Source organism: Harpia harpyja, chromosome 6 (genome assembly GCF_026419915.1).
Source record: "Harpia harpyja isolate bHarHar1 chromosome 6, bHarHar1 primary haplotype, whole genome shotgun sequence".
Taxonomy (NCBI): domain Eukaryota; kingdom Metazoa; phylum Chordata; class Aves; order Accipitriformes; family Accipitridae; genus Harpia; species Harpia harpyja.
In genome coordinates this window covers 17,786,463-17,806,875 of record NC_068945.1, presented here as the reverse complement: position 1 = coordinate 17,806,875, position 20,413 = coordinate 17,786,463, and the positions used below count along the sequence as shown (strand labels likewise).

Below are 20,413 nucleotides of genomic sequence, written 5' to 3'. Positions count from 1 at the left end.
CTGAATTATTGAACAGCACTCCTTCATATAGCTTTGTATCTTTCTCCAGTGCTGAGGGACAGTTTGATTTTAGCCTCTGGAAAATTCCAGGGCTTTCTTCCGGTCCTAAGGGGTTAAACATGAGCCACATGAGTGAGAAGCCAGTAAGAAGTCTAAGCCTGATTAAAAACACATCTAATAGTCATAACAAAAATCCTTTTACTGAGTCCAATTCTGACACTTACTCAAAAAGTAAAAATAATTTATTCTTACTAAGGAAGAGACCTAAATTCTGTTTATATCTCACAGTCCCAGTAATTATGAAAAGGGTTGCCAATTCCACTAACACAAGCCTTAGCTTTTTTATAGTGTTTATACATATTAGCCCAAAATAGGAGAGAAGAAAAAAGGTGTTTACTCTGCTATCAGAGCATTCAGGCAGAGTGCTAGTTCTGGATCTCTGTAGGAGGACCACGTACTCATTGGTATTAGGCTGACAAACTATAATTATTATATGAAGAACTGGAGGGGATTTGGAGAATGCTCATCAGTGTAATTAAAAGTGAGGTTTTTGCCAGCTATTTCCATTTTATGTAGTTATAAATCTATTATTTGAACAAAGAAGAAAGGGCCTTTGTATAGTACAAAACAGAAGAGGTATGAAAAGATGTTTCAAAGCTACAGAAGGTTGCTATCAGCATGCATTTGCAGATGTGTAATTATTTCATTACATATATAACCTTTAAAAGAAATTATGATATTGAAGATAGTTGGAAGTGAGGGATGCTGTCATGGAAAAGTAATTTTGTATTAATATACCATCTTTCCATTAAGAAATTAATCGATACAACTTCTGTTTATGGTAATGCTTTAATTGAAATTATTTCAGGAACTTACACAAACTCCCCCTCACACATGCTTCAGATTTACATAGCAGCTTCCTAGTTGTGATATCTGACGTATAGTTTTGGCTACAATTTATTAAACCTCTGCTCAGTCCCAGAGAGTGTTGCATGTGTCACTGGAGGATCCCCTCCACATGATTAGCTGTGCATATACACTTAGAATATTGGATTGCTCTTTTATACAGTAGCTTTTTTCCCTGAGTACCACTATTCACCCTGTTAGCAAGTAGAGCAAATGATGTTGTGACTTGTCTATCACAATAAGTCATCAACTGTTTCTACCATTGACAGAGGATCTAAGCAAGACTGGTGGTGCACATTTGGCTATTGCATAGTCCAACATGCAGCATTTCCTCCCATCATGGCCACTTTGCCTTCTTCCTCTTAGTGCTTACAAAGCACCAATCCAATTAGTAGTCAGCCATGCTCTATGTGGCTGATGTTCCTCTGGAAGAGAGAAATCCAATTTAAATGGAGTGAATGGACTCCCCACTGACATGTGATTCAAGGACATTTCAGGAGAGGCAGCCTCCCCAACCCCTCTAGCAGGTGATGAGAAACTCTTTTCCACCCAGGAAGTTTCTTCCTGGGAATTGCTTAGCAAGGTCAACCATTTCCCTCATCCCTGTTCCTACTGTGCCTTAGGAAAGAAATTAACGGCAAGAAGAAAAGCTTCTGAGTGAATCATTTCCATTGGGCAAATGCGAGAGCATGAGAAGCATCCCCCATAAACCCAAAGAGTATTTCCTCAACTAGTAATTCTGTAAGAGACACCAACATAGCTACATCGGAGATACAAGTACCCCCTACAGAGAGCTTTCAGCAATGCAAGCTTCTCCCAGGCCATCCACGTGTCCCAAATGTGAATGTTTTGTTCCGTCCAAGTTGAGTACTATTTCCAAATCTCTTCAAGCTGCTGCCTTTTATTAAGGCATTGCATGTGTATGCACTACATTATGTTTACTGCTTTAAGGACCAGACTTTCTTTGTACAGCAGATACTTGATCTTAAGTTTCCTCCTGTGGACAATTTCTGTGACCTAGACTGACTCTGGTTATAATGAAGTTAGTCCACAGATAATTGACAGTGAGTGTATCATCCTTAGTTCACCTTACATAAGTTATTTCATCCCACTGTAGCTGAAGCACCAAGAGCCACAAAACTGCACAAAGAGTAATGCACCACCTAGCATAAGAATTGCTGGAAGTGCATCCAAAAGCTGGCCCCAGACATTGCTTCTGGCTGTCACAAGGAGATTATCTGGCAGACTGGACCCAGAAGCCAGTATGGATTTTCCCCCTCCAGTTGATTCCTGGGGCACGTTCCATTCCTTTTTCTGCTCTTGCTCATTTCTAGCATGTAGGAGAAATCTGGCAGTTAGCCCAGCCACTCCTTGTAGGCTTAACAAATGGATTAGATTTCCTTCAAGTGTTTCTGGGTAACAAAATGCACTTGTCAGCAGCAATTTTCACTGAATACAGTGAATCCACAGGTGACATCTTTCCAATCTTCCTCACTCTTGCTAGTGATGTCTGGAGCCTAGATCCTTGGGTAAGGAAATTTCTGTCAAGTAGCCTGTCACCAACAAGAGAAAAGAGAGTGTCTAGGTCTATGGCAGAGGAGCAGATCCCACTGAGCCAGAACACAAGAGGCCACAGCTCATTTTCACCATCTCCCAGACACATTGGTGACTCTGACCCTATGCCCATGAATGCCAGCTCACATGATCCCTTCATGCTCAGACCCTCTTTAGTGCACATCCACACACATTTGTCCACCGGTCATGTTCTTCATACTGAAGTTGGTGCAAAACGCCCCAAATTCTTTCCAAAATCCATGCACTCATCTGCCAGTTATGCCCACACTTTTCCGCAAGAATTTCTTCAAGGTGAAAGTGAAGATGTACAGGAGAAATACCTGCCACATATATGGACTAAAGTAAGCTGAGAAACCAACTGTTCAGGAAGATATGGCATTAATATCTCCATCCCTAGAAGCAGATGGTGATAAATGAATGGCATATTTGACATAGCTGTTATAGTCACCCAACTAGTTAACCAAAAAAAGATCAGATCACAGCAGCATTGGCTCAGATCTTCTTCCTCCAACACAGGAAATTCCATTTCCTCAGCACAGTGCCTTGTGCTTATCCTCCCAAGCTGTGCTGTTCTGAAGAACCCACAATAGCTCGAAGACACACATTTGCGTCAGCATGTCACATTGAATTTTCACTTTCCAAACAGTAGTGTATGCATATGGTATTTTATACTACCGAGGTGAATTTGTTTTAAGATATTTTATAGGGTCTCTAAAGCCAACAAATTCTTGTGAGAAATTGGAAATACTCTGTCAATGGGAATACCATCTTCATCCCATGCCCTAGCACTTGAAAAAAAATTTATAGTAATGCTATACAAAGGATGTTTAACTTAAAATGAATTTGCACCAAGAAAGAATATGATGATTAAGTAGGTGCCAAGTAGGTTTTAGAGGATGGGCTCTGATCTTTTGATCATTAAATTTCTAGAGAAACATCATGGAAGAAGACATTCTCTCCAACACTGATGAGGTGTTCAAGGCAGGCCAAGTTCCAGACTACAAAACATATTTGATTTTTCATTTCTGGCAGGCAAGCAGAGAGAGTAGATGCTCCTGGTAAGTTCTCCCCTCTTCACCCCTCCCAGCATGACTTTAGGGGGTGGAGGAGGGAAGAAGGAAGAAAGCTTTGAGAATTCTAAAGAGCGAGCTGTGGAATGATAGGCACTCAAGTGGACTGAAAGAAGAGCTACCATGCATCCTGGCAAGGCTGGGCATGTATGTGTATGTTATACACTCATCCATCATGCTGACATTGCCAGGGGGTTTCTTCAGCAATTTGTTTTTGTAGGCAGTAGTTATGTGCTGGCATCTAGACATCATCTAGACACATCTTCATTTTTTTCATACAATTAATTAGATATCTAAGCCTGTGAAGGGTTACAGGCAGAGCTAGACAGTCCCTCGTCTCAAATAAGTTAAGAAAATCCTAGATCTGGATGAAATAACTGGCATTCTGCACATAGATACATTATGAACATCTACCCCTGTAGACAACAGATCAGAGAGTCAATGACAAGTATGTGGAACAGATAAAAAGTGGTTCTGCATATGCAAGCCCTTTACAAATATGTCCCTGACCTTCCAGATAGCTAAAGGACTAAGGATAGTCACTGCCACTTGAGAGGATGTTTCTGATGAGGGAGTTGAGACAGTGATGACTTGGAGAGCAGAGTAAATCTATAGCCAGAAACCCAACAGATGTGGAGTATAGGAAGAGGCAGAGGCTAAGAAGTTAGGAAAGGGGAAGTAAAACCAAAGTAGCCTGAAGGTGTCGGTAAGAGCTTGCTGGGTCAACACGCACAAATTCCAAATCATCTTCCTATCATCTTTTGCTTAATTCTTCCGCCTGCTTCTTTTGTTGTATTTTCATCCTCAGCAATCTACCATGCAAATCTGACTCCAGACTGCTTCAGTCTTGTTCTCCTCTTTGGGGTTTAATACTGGGACATTTTTTGACTGAACACAGAAGTCTCTGACAATTTAGAGATTACCAAATCAGTCCATTACTAAAATGCCTCCCAGGGACTCTCAGGTTGGGATTGTTGTAGTTACTGGGAATGTAAAATAAAATGACAGTTTCAGTCTTGTTGCACTCCTATATTTCAGTATCTTGGCTACTAAGCCCTTTAAGACAGGATTTCTCAGACAGTCGGATTTGTGAATCTCGTTTGTGCAGCTGTTTTTCAGAGATAGCAAACATCAGATGTTCAAGAAGGAAGAGCAAGAAGAGTCACCGTAGATAGCCGTGGGACATCCATAAAAGCCGCCTTCTAATGCTGAAAAGTTTGAGTCCTATACGTTGGCTTTGGGAAGAATCTGCATTAAGTATTCTCATAGGATAGTCTTTAAAATGTCCAGTTCCTCTCTGAATCTTGTCAAATTCTTGTCATCCACAGTATCCTATAACAATGAGGAGGCCATCAGACTTACAAGAAGTTAAGTAATGTAAATTCCAGATATTACCTTGAATTTATTTTTAATCATGTATGGTTTCCCTACAATATAAACTCTGCCCATACTCAACTCCCTCCAAAATACCAGTCTAATGACCTACAATTGAGATGAATAATTAAGACAGCTAGAATGTTTTAGTGAGGGTATTTTGGAATGAAGAATGAAGAACCGGGGGAGAAACAGCTAGTTGCTAGCAGGTACTCTTTTGGAAACACTGCCTCTTTCAGATGTCACTTCAACTCTCAGTTCCAGATTGACTGGAGTCAGAAATAGATCTAGCACAGGAGGGAGATGATAGAGGAAGTAAGGCCTGTAGCTAACCTTTGCTAGGTTGTGTCACAGCTCCCTTGGTAGGTAGAGGTAGCATTGAGCTATACATTCTGGAGAGTAAGAGGACTGTGCAACTGGCCTTTCATAAACTTAGCATTGCTAAATGGTTCCTGTTTGTGGTTCTCCAGTCCTCACCTTAGGAAAGATAACAGACAGTAAAACTTATCTGAGATGAATTCAGTTCTCCTTTGACTCTTTCTGCCTTTAATCTTCCCCTTCTAGGCCATGATTTTTTGTGACTCCATCTGTTCTCTTGGCAGCTATCCGAAAAAATGCAAGATAGAGACAAGTAGCAAAAGACTCCAGGAAAGCTGAGATATCCAGCATTACAAACAAATACTTTTGGCCAAAGCCTCTAGCATTTCTTCAAAAGGTGGAGTTTTAAAGAGAAACCAGAAAGGCTACATGAGTTGGACTAATTATTTACTGATAGAATACTGCTTGAGGAATCACCATTTGCCTTTCAGCATTGTTGGATTTCTAAGAACTGATGTGCACTTGGGCCAAGGGCAAGGCTACTGAATATGCAGGCCAGTAAGGCCCAATTAAGTACCAGGCTACAGAGGTTAAGCAAGTACTGGCAGTTGGAGAACCCAGTAGTCTTCATTGTTCTTGGAGTAGGGGCCATTCCAGCTATCCTGCATAACTGACCAGGGCAGCAGTCATGGTGGGATACACGGGTGATGCAGCATGTTAGAGAAGCACGCTCTGTGTACTGGTAGTGAGAGCAATTTTCATTCTGTCTTATTTTGGCATTTCTTGTAGTCTAAAATCATTCATGCAGAAAAACACAGAGCTGCTCTTTGTCCATGAGAACAGGCCACAGTGGATATTTGTTTAATTAAAGCTGACTGCTGGAGAGCAGGGAGCACCACCATTTTCCATATGCTGTCTGGGTCAGGGGTTTGCTTTTGTGAGGGGCAGGAGAAGAAGAAAAAGGGGTTAGACTTGTTTGCTGTAATACAGGCATCTCTGTTTCAGGACAGCTATCATCAGTGCTATAATAGTGGGCACTGATGCTTAGGATGGGCAACAACACTGAATGAACACAAAGCCCCAGGCACTTGTCCAAAGGTACGATACAGCATTAAGGCAATTTTAGGAAAGTTTGCACTCCCTGGCCCTGTGATATGCAATCTAGGTAGTTACAGAGACTTTAAATTTTTGGAGCTTAACTCTTGTACCCTCTGCAACACCAGTTTTTAAGAGAAAAGAGGCTTGGCTCTTTGGGATCTATAGCTGCAAAGACCAAGGCAACATGAGCCAGGGGGCCCCTTTGCAACACACTCCAACTTTCTAAGAAGTCAGAAAGGTAGAGCTAACGCCTGAGCTGACTAGACAGCTTGTGCTAGCCAGGAGGTTTGGCACAGGCCTCTCTGAAGTTCATCACAGAGCAGGAATTGCTGTGGCCGGACAGTTCATTCACAGATACCACAGATGAGGCTGCAGGCAGCTGGCTGGAGGATACCTCTTGTCAGGAGCAATGTTACAAGACAACTGAATAAAATTCAGTCAGTTGTTTTCTCTCAGAGGAGAGGGGGCTAACATTTCAATTGACAGCATGGGTTACTACTGGGCCAAGTATAGCTTCCTCTGCATTTCAGATAGGTGTAGACTGTCAAATCCTTGCCTCCAGAGCATGCATCCCAGCTAGAGGGAGCAAGGCACTGACAGGCTCAGGCTGTTCCCAGTCCTCCTTTTGCATCTGTGCTTGCCCTTGTCCTCTGCTGCTCCTCCACACACAGCTCACATACTGCTGGCAACATTTACCTCCATAGGCCCTCCTCTCTGTTAGCCTGTTATCTCTTTTGTACCACCCAAATCCTCTTCACTCACCCAGAACACCTTTTCTTCTTGCTGGCTTTTCCCTTCCAGGCTTTCATCAGGGTGCAGCCCAAGAGATAATAATTTGCTTGTTTTTAAAGCAATAAATTGGAAACAGAACAGTTCAACAGTATCCTGACAGACAGGAGAAATCACCTCTCTTCACAATCACCTGCCTGATCTGCCCACAATGGTGTTTTTTTAGCTGCAGTCTCTACGATGGTTTGCAAGTCTGAGGAAGACAAGGTCAAGGAGGTAGAGGAAGAGACAGAAAGGTGAAAATGCAAGCCCTGGACCTACTTTTTTAATTGGTAGACCATTGCCACCTACCTGAAGTATTTAAAAAGAAAAAAAATTACAGATCAGCACCCCAAAGTAGTGAGTCTGAATCAGCTGTCACTGAATTGGAGGCACTTTGCCTTCCTCCCTGTTTTGCAAAGGCAAACCAAGCCTTATGCTTTCTGGTGTTTAACTCCTCGGAGGCTGCACATTCAAGTTTTCTGTAGCCTTTCTGACTTATGAAGTAAGATTTGTTTAAAAACGAAATAAAAAGAAAGAACAGAAATGAAAAAAACCCCACCATCAAAAGTCTTACACTGACTTCAGACAGATACTAAATATCTCAAGACTCACTTTAAAGCTGCAAAGGATGACAACACCGTAGGGGAATGAAATCCAGGTAGCCACCAGCCATTACAACCCTGCCAGGCCTTCTTGAATCACAGCAACAAAAATAACATCTTACCTGAAGACTTCACACAGTTAAGAAGACAGCTGCTTTCCTAGAGCACTTACTTTAGGCTTAGAAGTGGTAGTAAGTCCCTAGGACACTTGCCTTTTGCACGCAAATGAGAACTGCTTTGTCCAGACAGCAGTTAATACATCCTCTTCAGGGTGGGAACAGGTCCGCTTCTTCCATAGCAAGTTAACCCTCTCCCACCTCCTGTCTGGGCTATGCATGCTATGCTGCAAAGGTGAGGGCATGGATTTGCAAAATATCAGATATATGCAGGATAAAGAGATGCAAAGAAAGAGGAAAAGGAACAGGGATAGTTTCCAAGGTGGAACCCAGTCCCTGTGGTGTATGCCTGCATAGCACAAAAGAGAAAGAGAAGCAAGCTGTAAAAGAAGGATGTAAATAGACCCAGATCTCCAACTGCTCTTGGGCATTCAGGGAACTCAGATTTAATAGGAGTAATAAGATATCCTTCCCTGCCCCCAGTCAGGGGAAGACATTTCAGCACAGTCTTGGAATACCCATTTACACCTCATATATTTACCTCTATCAGGCAGTGTCTGCTCCTCACCACCTCCCTGGTGGCTTCTCCATGGGAGGCATGGCCACCAGAGTGGGACTCAAGGATCCCAAATGGCCTGGAGGCAGATTTCTGCCTGTGGGCATGGTCAACATCTGGTAGTAGTATATAAGGTGCACAACTACTCCAGAGATCTTGGGATCTCAGAGGTTCAAGAAGACTCTGGTTTGGGCAGAAAATACCCAAGGTTAGTGTTAAACACACACGAGAGATCATAAGAACCAGAGTCAACAGCTGACTGCAGCTGCAGTGCTCAGACCATACTGATTCTCTGAAGAGTATCTGTGAGGTGTTTTTTCTTAAAACGCCCACAGGATACTGAGCCTCAAGTCCTGTAACTTCACATCACTCTCCCTGTTTCCCCTTTACTTTTCTCTGTGTTTCTATCTGGATAATTAACTAGCAAGGCATTTCATCTGTATACAGGCTTCTATTCCTCAGTTTTTTGTCTGTCCTTGCTCCTTTTTTTACCTATGTTTTCTCTCCCTGTTGTTTGCTTTCTTCATGTGTAATTAGGAATTGGAGTGGTGCATCTGCTGTTCGAATAAAAGCAGAGAACAGTGTAGTTCATTTAGGGAAGTGCAGAGATTAGAAATGGCTGAAATTTGGGGTCCATTTTATGGAAGATTCCATTTGGAAGCTGGTGAAGCTGATCTAGAGAACAAGTCTTCCGAGGAGCAGCTGAGGGAACTGAGGTTGTTTAGTCTGGAGAAAAGGAGGCTGAGGGGAGACCTTATTACTCTCTACAACTACCTGAAAGGAGGTAGTTGTAAGGTGGGTGTTGGTCCCTTTTCCCAAGTAACAAGTGATAGGACGAGAGGAAAAGGCTCAAGTTTTGCCAGGGGAGGTTTAGATTGAATATTAGGAAAAATTTCTTCACCAAAAGGGTTATCAAGCACTGGAACAGGCTGCCCGGGGAAGTGGTTGAGTCACCATCCCTGGAGGTATTTAAAAGAGATGTAGATGTGGCGCTTAGGGACATGGTTTAGTGGTGGACTTGGCAGTGTGTCCTGGTTTTGTTTGGGATAGAGTTAATTTTCTTTCTAGTAGCTGGTATACTGTTATGTTTTAGGTTCAGTATGAGAAGAACGTTGATAACACACTGATGTTTTCAGTTGTTGCTAAATAGTGTGTATTGGGTTTGTGTGGCAAGTTTCTGGTAGCGGAGGGGTTACAGGGGTGGCTTCTGTGAGAAGCTGCTGGAAGCTTCCTCTATGTCCGACAGAGCCAGTGCCAGCCAGCTCTAAGATAGACCCACCGCCGGCCAAGGCCGAGCCCATCAGCGATGGGGGTAGTGCCTCTGGGATAACAGATTTAAGAAGGGAAGAAGGTTGCAGGGGACACAGAAACAGCAGCCGGAGAACGGAGTGAGAACATGTAAGAGAAACAACCCTGCAGACCCGAGGTCAGTGCAGAAGGAGGGGGAGGAGGTGCTCCAGGCACCGGAGCAGAGATTCCCCTGCAGCCCGTGGGGAAGACCATGGTGAGGCAGGCTGTCCCCGTGCAGCCCATGGAGGTCCACGGTGGAGCAGATATCCACCTGCAGCCCGGGGAGGACCCCACGCCGGAGCAGGGGGATACCCGAAGGAGGCTGTGATCCCATGGGAAGCCCACGCTGGAGCAGGCTCCTTGCAGGACCTGTGGCCCCATGGAGAGAGGAGCCCACGCTGGAGCAGGTTTTCTGGCAGGACTTGTGACCCTGCAGGGAACCCACACTGGAGCAGTCTGTGCCAGAAGGACTGCACCCTGTGGAAGGGACCCACGCTGGAGCAGTTTGTGAAGAACTGCAGCCTGTGGGAAGGACCCATGTTGGAGAAGATCATGGAGGACTGTCTCCCGTGGGAGGGACCCCACAATGAAGCAAGGGGAGGAGTGTGATGAGTCCTGCCCCTGAAGAGGAAGGAGCAGCAGAGACAACGTGTGATGAACTGACCGCAACCCCCATTCCCCGTCCCCCTGCACCACTGGTGGGGAGGAGGTAGAGAATTTGGGAGTGAAGTTGTGTCCAGGAAGAAGGGAGGGGTGGGAGGAAGGCGTTTTGAGATTTGGTTTTATTTCTCATTACCCTACTCTGGTTGATTGGCAATAAATTAAGTTAATTTTCCCCAAGTTGAGTCTGTTTTGCCCATGATGGTAACTGGTTGAGTGATCTCTCCCTGTCCTTATCTCGACCCAGGAGCCTTTTGTTATATTTTCTCTCTCCTGTCCAGCTGAGGAGGGGGGAGTGATAGAACGGCTTTGGTGGGCACCTGGCATCCAGCCAGGGTCAACCCACCACATAGTGTTTAGACTAAGTCAAGGATTTTTCAGCTTCTCATGCCCTACCAGCAAGAAGGCTGGAGGGGCACAAGAAGATGGGAGGGGACGCAGCCAGGACAACTGACCTAAACTGACCAAAGGGGTATTCCATACCATGTGACATCATGCCTAGTATATAAACTGGGGGGAGTTGGCCTGGTGGGATCGCTGCTCAGGAACTAACTGGGCAACGGTCAACGAGTGCTGAGCGATTGCATTGTGCATCACTTGTTTTGTATATTCCAATCCTTTTATTAGTATTGTCATTTCATTATTGTTATTATTATCATTATTAGTTTCTTCCTTTCTTTTCTATTAAACTGTTCTTATCTCAACCCACTAGTTTAACCTTTTTTTTCCCCGATTCTCTTCCCCATCCCACTGGCTGGGGGGGAAGTGAGTGAGCGGCTGTGTGGTGCTTAGTTGCTGACTGGAGTTAAACCACAACACAGTGTTAGGTTTATGGTCAGAGACTCGATGATCTTAAGAGTCTTTTCCAACCTAAATGATTCTATGATTTTATGATTTCAAAATATGTTGTCACTTTTATCTGGAAGTAGGCCCTTTTTCCCCAGTGGTTCCTGTAGAGATGAAATTCAGTAGGAAATGCCAATATATAATACTTCTGAAACCAAGCATGCTCCTCAGAATGAATGTCAGCTGTTGCTGAATCAGCTGAGAGCCTTCTGCATTTCCACACTGCAGCTGACAATGTCTGTGACTCCAGGGCTGCTCTGCAGAGCCGACTGCCTTGGCGCAGGTGCTCCACACCTCTTGGGCTAGCCAGCTCCCAGCATTTCTGCTTTGGGACTTGGGCAGAACAAAGAGCTGGGTGGAAAAACTGATGGCCCCTCTCTGAGGGGCTACTTGTATAGCACAGCTGCACTAGAGGTGTGGTATGTGGAGGCATGCCAGGAAACACAGGTAAAGCCCTGTAATTTGAAGAATCTTTGTCAAACCCAAGATATTTTCACCAGATAGTTTGAATTTGATGAATCAGTCGTTTTATGCAAAACGTAATTTTACCAGAAAATTCCTGATGGATTCTAGGTGGAAGCAGAGTGACAAGATGTAGGAGCTGGAGTATTTGTGTGAACCTGTTTGAACATAGACTCAAATGTGATCCCACCACTTGCTTCAGTAAAAAGACAACGCAAGTAATTTATGGACACACCAGCCAGATATGTACTTGCCACCTGAGAAGTTTAAATTGGAAACAACATACTGAGAACCAGCGATAACCAGGCTGGCAGGAGAGAAGGGATGTGAGCTGGGTAGTTACAGAAATGGAAGACCAGGAGGTGAATTTGGTATGTCAAACAAACATGTCCTCTCTTTTCCAGCAGGTTGCATGTCACAGGCAGGGACTGAGGGCATGGACAGAGGTCTGTGAGGTAAAGCTAACGCTTTCGTCTTTCCCCTGCTATATTGCTCCTGCCAATCCTGTTGTTTCTAAGGAAAGATTCCTTTGGAGAATGCATTGGAAGCCAAGGAAGCAGAACAACTAAGCAGTTTGTTATATTAAGCTATCTGGGATGCCACAAGGAGGTGGCTGGGAACAGTATCATCATTGTCTGTAATTTAGCTATCTTTGTATCCATGTCTGTCATATTTTACAAAAGACAAAGGTGATAAGCTTCACATTTCAGAGTGACGGAAAGTGTGGCAGGGCCTTTGGAAGAATCTGAGACACTATGACAAGTCAGGAGACTTAGCTTTACTGCTTATGTCTGGGTTAGAAGCTGCAAAAATATTTTTAAAAGGAGATGATCCCGTTTGAGCCCTGGGTCTCTGCAGCAGCACTGAGAACAGACCTCTAAGTGCTGTTCCACGGACTTGGAGACAGGGTGATTTTATGCCATCTGAAGATTCAGCCTGCTTTACCTCCCCTGCTCTTCTTCTCCTGTTTTTGTCTTCTTTTCCATTCCCCTAGTGCTTTCCCCCCTTGACACTGTGTCTCTTTTTAGTGACTCATTTTCATTGATGAAGGTCAGTGTGTTCAAAATTGGCTGTTGATTTGTGCTACCTATGACAAGTCAAGGGCCTCCCTAGAGGTATCTTAAAAGGATATAATTTTCAGAGGTGCTGAGCAGCTCTTACTGGGTTCCAGTGCTGTGTTAAGTGCCCAACACCCCTGAAAACCAGGCTCCTTACAAATGTTTCTAGGCAAGGGACCCAAGAACAAGTCACTCAAGATTAGTGAGCAGTTTTGGAAGTTTGATCTAGGATTTCTTCCTTTGGATGAATTCTTTTGCCTTTCTTATCTAATAAACACATTTTTAGCCTTTTGTTTTCCTGTTTTGCTCAGGTTTGTTGCTTCTTATGGTTTTGCTTTTCTTTGCTGTGATTTCTTCCTCTCATCATGATCTCAGCCTCCCTACTTGTGCTTGTCTTGTCAGTTTTCCGCTACTCTTTCTGGTAATGCCCAGTGCTGATGTGCTGAGCCCATTTCTGTGCTCTAGAGGGGTTTCAGGAGAAATGTCTGCAGAGTTAATTTAGCCACTGTCAACAAAAAATCAACTTCTTTGCATTACAATGTATAGGAAACATATCTAAGGAAACACGTCTAAGGAGGTGTTTCTGTCCCAAAAGAAATAAAAGTTAAGAGACAGGCAAACCTGTTTTTCCTTAGATGTATGGGATCCTGAGACAGATATTGATAGAAGGAAAACTTTTTATTTGGGTGCTTTTGTCCCCTTCTCTATAGCTTGACATCAGCAGCAGGACAGGTAAGGTAGGGGAATAGAATTGTCAACCCCCTTCTCTCCTGCTCCCCACCACCTCGGAGTGCAAAACATTCATGTAATAATCAGATTTCTCTTTCAGCATCACTGGAAGTCACTTTTCCCTTGGAACAGCCCTGGGAAAGGCATTCTCCCTTGAGATTTCCGCTGAGTGAGCTGAACACTGACCTGCTACGGTTTGTTTTTTCTTACAGGAATGAAACTGTTTTACACCAGTTCTGTTGCCCAGCAGCTGATGCAGAGCAGAAGCCTTCATCTCTGGACTCCTCACCAAGGTGGGAAATTGCTGCCAGCAAGACCTTTTCTTTTCCATCCCCTACTTCCTTATCATCCATCACTCAATTTACTGCCCCAGAAAAAGCTCATATATTATACACACCCATCCTCCTCCATTCTCCCTTATATCCCATGTCCCCAGCACAGCTGTCCCTCTTTTCCCTCCCAGAGATTACTGTTCATACTGTTGTGTAATTACTCACAAACCCCCTCTGGCCTCCACTCACACACACCCATGCACCTCTAAAAACATATTTTCAGGCTCTCTTCAAACATCTACTTCCATCAATCCACATTCACGCTTGTACCTTTTTTTACCCTTCTGCATCACTTTGATACCGACATGCTTCACTCTTCTCCTTCAAATTAGTTATCCCACTTTATAAGGTGCCTGGATGCACACCAGTGTAGACCCATAACCTTTAAGCTACAGCAGAAGTCACCAAACAAACTCGGGGTTCAGTCCCACACCCTGAGACAGGGTGCGGGGCACAGTTTTACATGTGTTGAAATGGTCTGAGCTTGCCAATGAAGGAGAGTTGTAGACAGGTACTATTAACTATTACCAACTTGTATCCAGTGCAGCCAGGTGTGGGTACACCAGCAATTGTCATAGCTCTCCCTCATCAGTAAATTACATCAGTGCCAAGACCAAGGGGTCCAAGGAACTTCAAAAATACTTGAGATGCACATACTGTGTATAGCTTCCATGCTCGGCCTTGTCCCTCTGTTCTTGCCATCTCCTTCTCTCACAAATTCTTACACCTCCATCTCACAGACCTACTCCTTTTTCTCACACCTCATCACCCTTCTGTCAACAGCAAACAGGTTTCTCTTTAAAGATTTTCCTCATCACACTGCTAGACTTTTACATCTGACCTTTGGCATCTGTATCAGAAGCTTGAGTTACTAGGGAGGGCTCTGGACAGAATTGGGCAGCTGAATTGCAGTAGTAAGGCTACAGCATTTTTAAAATTATGGTTCCTTTGTTTGTTCTGCTCGCTGGAGCAGACTGTGGTTTCTGATTTCCTTCCAAGGAAAAATGTGAGTGCTGGACAACTGTGAAGAGAACAGGGAGGGAGTGTGTGTGTATGTTCAAAAGTAGGGTTCAGCCACACTTGGAAACAGGGTAAAGAAGCAGGACCCCTCCTGCCCATTTGTGTATGAAGATGGAAGGGTTAACCCCCATGATGTCTGTGCTGAGGGCTTTCAAGTATTGGTAAAGTTTGCATGACAGCCCAGTGGAATATCTGCAGTGCACCTCCATGGCAGATGGGGAGATGCTGCAAGGAAGAGGAGGAGACAGCAGAGGTTTCTGTGGTAGGGACAGCCACCTCTCCCTTGCATTTCTGGAGAGAGAGAGTTTTGGTTATGTGCTATGTTTTGTCTGAACCAAGGCTTAATTTTTCCATAGTGTTCTATCTTCATACCCTGATCCTTGACCCTGCCCCATTCTTGTCCCAGCCTCCATCTTATTTCTGATCAGTTCCCTTAGTTTCTAGCATTTTCTTATCCTACAAGGCTGTCACTCCTACAGTGTCTTAAGCTCTAGGGTCGTTTTTGTCATGCTCTTTGTCAGGCCTTGTCAGGCCTTCCTTTTGTCCCAGTGACCCCCAAAGGCCCTATCCATCCCTTGAGCCTCAGTTTGCCTGTCCTCCTTGTGCTGGGAACCACCAAATTTCTCACCTGGGGTTTGGCAAGTAAAGTGAAGAGGAAGCAATCATTTGTTTTAGTAGTTTAGCAACTTTGGCAAGTTGCATCCAAAGATGAGTCCGAGCCAGGAAAGTCAGAAGTGGGGATGAATGACAATGACCCCTACAGCATGTTACATCTGGGCTTCTTCTCATAGTGATCTATGCCTGTCCATTTTATGTCTTTTGTAGCCTGTCCCACTCTGCAGGCATTCTGCTTTCGTTACTTTTTCCCCAAGGCTTTCTCTTGTCCTCTCCATTTCTAATGTCCCCAGACCCCCAATAGCAGTCTTGAATCTGTCTGTGTGTGACACAGTATTCTATGTAGAGATAGAGATGGTTGAAGCCACCATGGCTATTTGAAGGTGAGAAACAGGCACACAGAAATTTTGCTTATTGAAACAGCGCAGCTTTTATATGTGATCTCTCTGTGTGACTGATTCAGGTGAGAAAAGCATCCCTACTTCCCACACTGTGCCAGAAGAAAGGCAGAGCACATGCAGGACTATTAAACTCACTGGTCAGCTTTATGGTGGCCAGAAGACACCTCCTAGCCTCTGCCAGGTCCTGCAGTCAGCCATGGGCTTCCTTCGTATCTGAAGTTGCATATACAATGCAGTGAGGAGGGCAAAAAAGTGGCAGAGGGAAAAACACAGGGTCACTGTGGAGCTATGTCTATAGCTAATAGCTATGCTGCTCTGGAATGGCTCAATACACTGCTGGGAGATGCTCATCAGATCATTTACAGAGCCTGTCACCCTGCTCAAACCATGAACAGGCTCCCCATTGAACCAAAGCAGAACAAAAGTCAATCAAGACTGAAATGTGTGGGTCAGACAGCCTGAATAGGCAATCAGTTCCTGGGTGAGCCAGGCATATCCCTAAATAAGCTCATCAGGGCTTCTGATGGGAGAGCCTGGGACACAGGGGCTCCCTGTGCAGCGCTCCTGAGCCCTGCTGAATGGACAGCCAGTCATAAGTGGTGCTGTGGTGAATTTGATAAAACCAGCTCGGGTTTATTCTTTCTTTTCCCCCTCCACGATCAGGCGTTTCCCTAAATGAGATAAATCCTGTCAGAACTGATGCCGCTAATAACCATCAGCCGTCTAGTTTTAATTAGAGTTTGCTTCATTAATGCCCCAACTCCTCTCTGCGCAGCAGATTAAATAATGTACTTGCAGCTCATTTACACAAACCCCCAAACTGCAGGGCTGAGCTGCAATCCTTTAATTAAACAGCCCGGCTGATCCCTACCGCTGCCTCGGCTCATCAGTCTAAGCCGATTAAAGAGAATAGGGACTAATAAAGAGCATAAACAGGGAAGTGACTCTCATCTCTTCAAGGGACTTGGAGACTCCAGTGGTGATCAACTGCTTTCTTCTCCTCTACCAGGAAACTTACCTCAGCCCACATCACTGCATTCTGGGACCTGCAAGAACGGTCCTGCTTTCAGCAGGAAACCAGCCTTATCTTGTGGGACAGAAATCCTTTGGGAGACTGAGGGAACATGGGCAGCAGGAGGGTAACGCAGCAGGGAAGGTGAAGAGGGGCATCCAGGCAGTAAGAAGAGTGACTGCCTGACTGCAGAGAAGACCAGCAAGAGCAGCCATATAGCTCAAGTGTGGGGCAGCAGGAGAAGGAAACACAGGGTGTAACAGTAGGAGGCTGGCTGTCAGGAACAGTCTGGGAGAAAAGTTTGTCTCTGTTTGTGATTTGTGATGGCCATTTTTGCTTTTGTGTCGTCTCCCCTAATGTTTGTCCTGCAAGATTTCTGACTCTGTCTTTGCTACCTGTCCAGCTAAAAATGCCCTGGCTTTACCTGGGTAAAATGATTAGGAACATGTCAGTGTCTAACCACTCAACAGAGGCCAACTTGATGAGGCGGTTGCGATTATTCCCACTTGTATTGTTCTGCTTTGCTTCACTGACTGCCACAAGCAATGTTAGCCCCCTTCTCTCCTCCAGCATGTGAATTCCTTGTGGGGGGCTTACAGCTCCATGTGTTTAGCAATGTGAATTTCCCACCTGGCTGCTTAGCTGGGTTGCACCAGCAATCAGCAAGACTGGTGCTGTAGGCCATGAATCCTAGGAGACAGATTTGATCCCAGCATCTGCCCCCAATTAGCTCAGTACCGAAGTACAGTATGAGGTGATGGCAGCAACAGGCAGATTTCTGTTGCTGAACTCTTAGGGCATCCCCATTTTGAAGTACAGTGTAAATCCTGGACATGGACCACCATTGCCTCCATGGGACTTGTAAACCACTGGCTTCATGACCATAACTCATCCTGCAAGTTGGGCGTCCACTGGGGATGCCAAAGATCAGGTTGAGGGGAGTGATGAGGTACCATGGATGGCAGTAGGAGCTAACCCTGCTCCTTTACTGAGGTGCTGATTAGAATCTGATTTAGCCAAGCCCTGTAATTTCATAGAGCAACTGCTCTTTTTCTTGCTGGCTTCTGCCTGTTAACAGCAGGGTTTCATTCTAGGGATTTGAATAGCCTAGTAATTGCATTTCCCACTTCTCCCAGTCTCACACAGTGGAGACTGGCATCCCAGAACAATGACCTTAAAATGTGTCCAGCAGCAGCCCAGCTCTAACAGGATTACATACCATTTTCCTTTGTGTGAGGTAATAGGGCTGAGATGAGAAAGATTTGTTTCTATTAGAGTAATGAGAGGAAATGATGGAGTCACAATTGGAGGGAACAGTATATTCATTCAGTTGCCTTTCATAGACTTTTTGGAGCCTGCCTCTGGCTCGCCTGCAGTGCTGAATAGGAAATCAGCAGAAAATCACCTCTGCTCCAGTGATGGGAAAAGTTCTACATAAAACTTTAAGTGCCTGGGGCAGGTCCACTTTGGCAATGGACATGGGGATAGCACTGGAGGGCTGAAGGATCATGTCACAAAGGAGACTGGATGGGATCTGGGTACATTTGTGTGAAGGGCAGGATCAGATAGCCCTTTGGGAAGGGAGGATGTTCCACCTGCATTTGTGTGAGAGAGAAGGTCCTTCCTATCTGGAAGAAGTGCAAATGAGACCTGACCTGGTTTTAAGGCAAAGGAGGCAAAGAGTCCTCCCAGGAAGAGGAGAGGTTGGGGATCTGAACACAGTCTTCCGGAAGGGCTTGGATGTGCACTGAGCAGAATGGCTAGGGTCTGAAACATCTGTGGAAACATCTATGGAAAAATAGGGCAAGCTCTGCTCATATTTTCCCATAATATTTTCTCACTTTCCAGTAGGGAGACTGCTGCTTAGATCAGGGTTGAAACACAATTAGTGCAACTGGCAAGTGTTTACTTCATGATTATGGACCAATTAAATTGTAACTCAATATAGTTTAGACTTCAAACAGCTGCATACTCATTTCTAAAGTGCCTGCTGGATTAGTCACCGTCACAGATTGGTTACTGCCTGGCATCACAGCACCAATTAGTGGTGAGGAGACATGTAAGCCATTGGCTACATCTCCAAGCCAGCCTTCCTTGCAGTTTTGGTGAAATTCCCTCTTGTCCCACTTCTGACTTACCAAAATACTCAAATGGAAATATGTGTTCTTGCTAGAAGAGGTCCTTTGTGCTTGTTGCTCCATTTTCGTATGTGGATGGGTGAAAAGTGGATGGACAGATTTTGGACAGTTCTTTGAAATCAAACCTTCAAAGCATTTGACACTGTCCCACATGACATCCTTGTCTCTAAATTGGAAAGACATGGATTTGACAGATGGAGCACTCAGTGGATAAGGAATTGGCTGGATGGTTGCCCTCAGAGAATTGCGGTCAATGGCTTGATGTCCAAGTGGAGAGCAGTGATGAGTGGCATTCCTCAGGGGTCAGTATTGGGACCGGCACTGTTTAACATCTTTGTTGGTGACATGGGCAGTGGGATTGAGTGCACCCTCAGCAAGTTTGCCAGCAACACCAAGCTGTGCGGTGTGGTCAACACGCTGGAGGGAAGGGATGCCATCCAGAGGGACCTTGACAGGCTGGAGAGGTGGGCCTCTGCGAACCCCATGAAGTTCAACAAGGCCAAGTGCAAGGTCCTGCACATGGGTCGGGGCAATCCCCAGTACAAATACAGGCTGGGCGGAGAATGGATTGAGAGCAGCCCTGAGAAGAAGGACTTGGGGGTGTTGGTTGATGAGAAGCTCAACATGACCTGGCAATGTGTGCTTGCAGCCCAGAAAGCCAACTGTATCCTGGGCTGCATCAAAAGAAGCATGACGAGCAGGTCAAGGGAGGTGATTCTCCCCCTCTACTCCACTCTCTTGAGATCCTACCTGCAGTACTGTGTTCAGCTCTGGGGCCCCCAACATAAGAAGGACATGGACCTGTTGGAGTGAGTCCAGAGGAGGACCACCAAGATGATCAGAGGGCTGGAGCACCTCTCCTATGAAAACAGGCTGAGAGAGTTGGGGTTGTTCAGCCTGGAGAAGAGAAGGCTCTGGGGGGACCTTACAGCAGCCTTCCAGTACCTAAAGGGGCCCTACAAGAAAGCTGGAGAGGGACTTTTTACAAGGGCATGTAGTGACAGGACAAGGGGTAATGGCTTTAAACTGAAAGAGAGTAGATTTAGATTATATGTAAGGAAGAAGTTCTTCGCTGTGAGGGTGGTGAGACACTGGTAGATGTTGCCCAGAGAGGTTGTGGATGCCCCATCCCTGGAAGTGTTCAAGGCCAGGTTGGATGGGGCTTTGAGCAACCTGGTCTAGTGGCAGGTGTCCCTGTCCATGGCAGGGGGTTTGGAACTAGGTGATCTTTGAGGTCCCTTCCAAGCCAAACTATTCTGTGATTCTGTGATCTTTCTTCCCAGCTCTCTGAGCTACATAAGAGTATGCTACACCCTAAGCAGCGCATGGTTAAAAAACAAAATCTGATTTAATTTACTTCTGGAGGTCTGCTGTCTCTGACTCTCCATGTCTCTACCTGAACTCTCTGTTTCCATTGAACATGCATTTGTTCGTTGTTCTATGAAGTCATGCGGGAAGACATTG

General features: G+C 45.1%; 1 protein-coding gene across 5 annotated transcripts in view; it reads left to right on the top strand.

The window, feature by feature from the left end:
- IQSEC3 (IQ motif and Sec7 domain ArfGEF 3) overlaps positions 1 to 20,413 on the top strand; it is a 109,791-nt gene that overhangs the window by 35,179 nt on the left and 54,199 nt on the right. For all 5 annotated transcript variants that reach the window (XM_052790291.1, XM_052790295.1, XM_052790294.1 and 2 more), the window contains exon 2: positions 13,644 to 13,724. In XM_052790291.1, the coding sequence (XP_052646251.1) occupies positions 13,644 to 13,724 (81 nt within the window). The remainder of the gene's footprint in view (positions 1 to 13,643; positions 13,725 to 20,413) is intronic.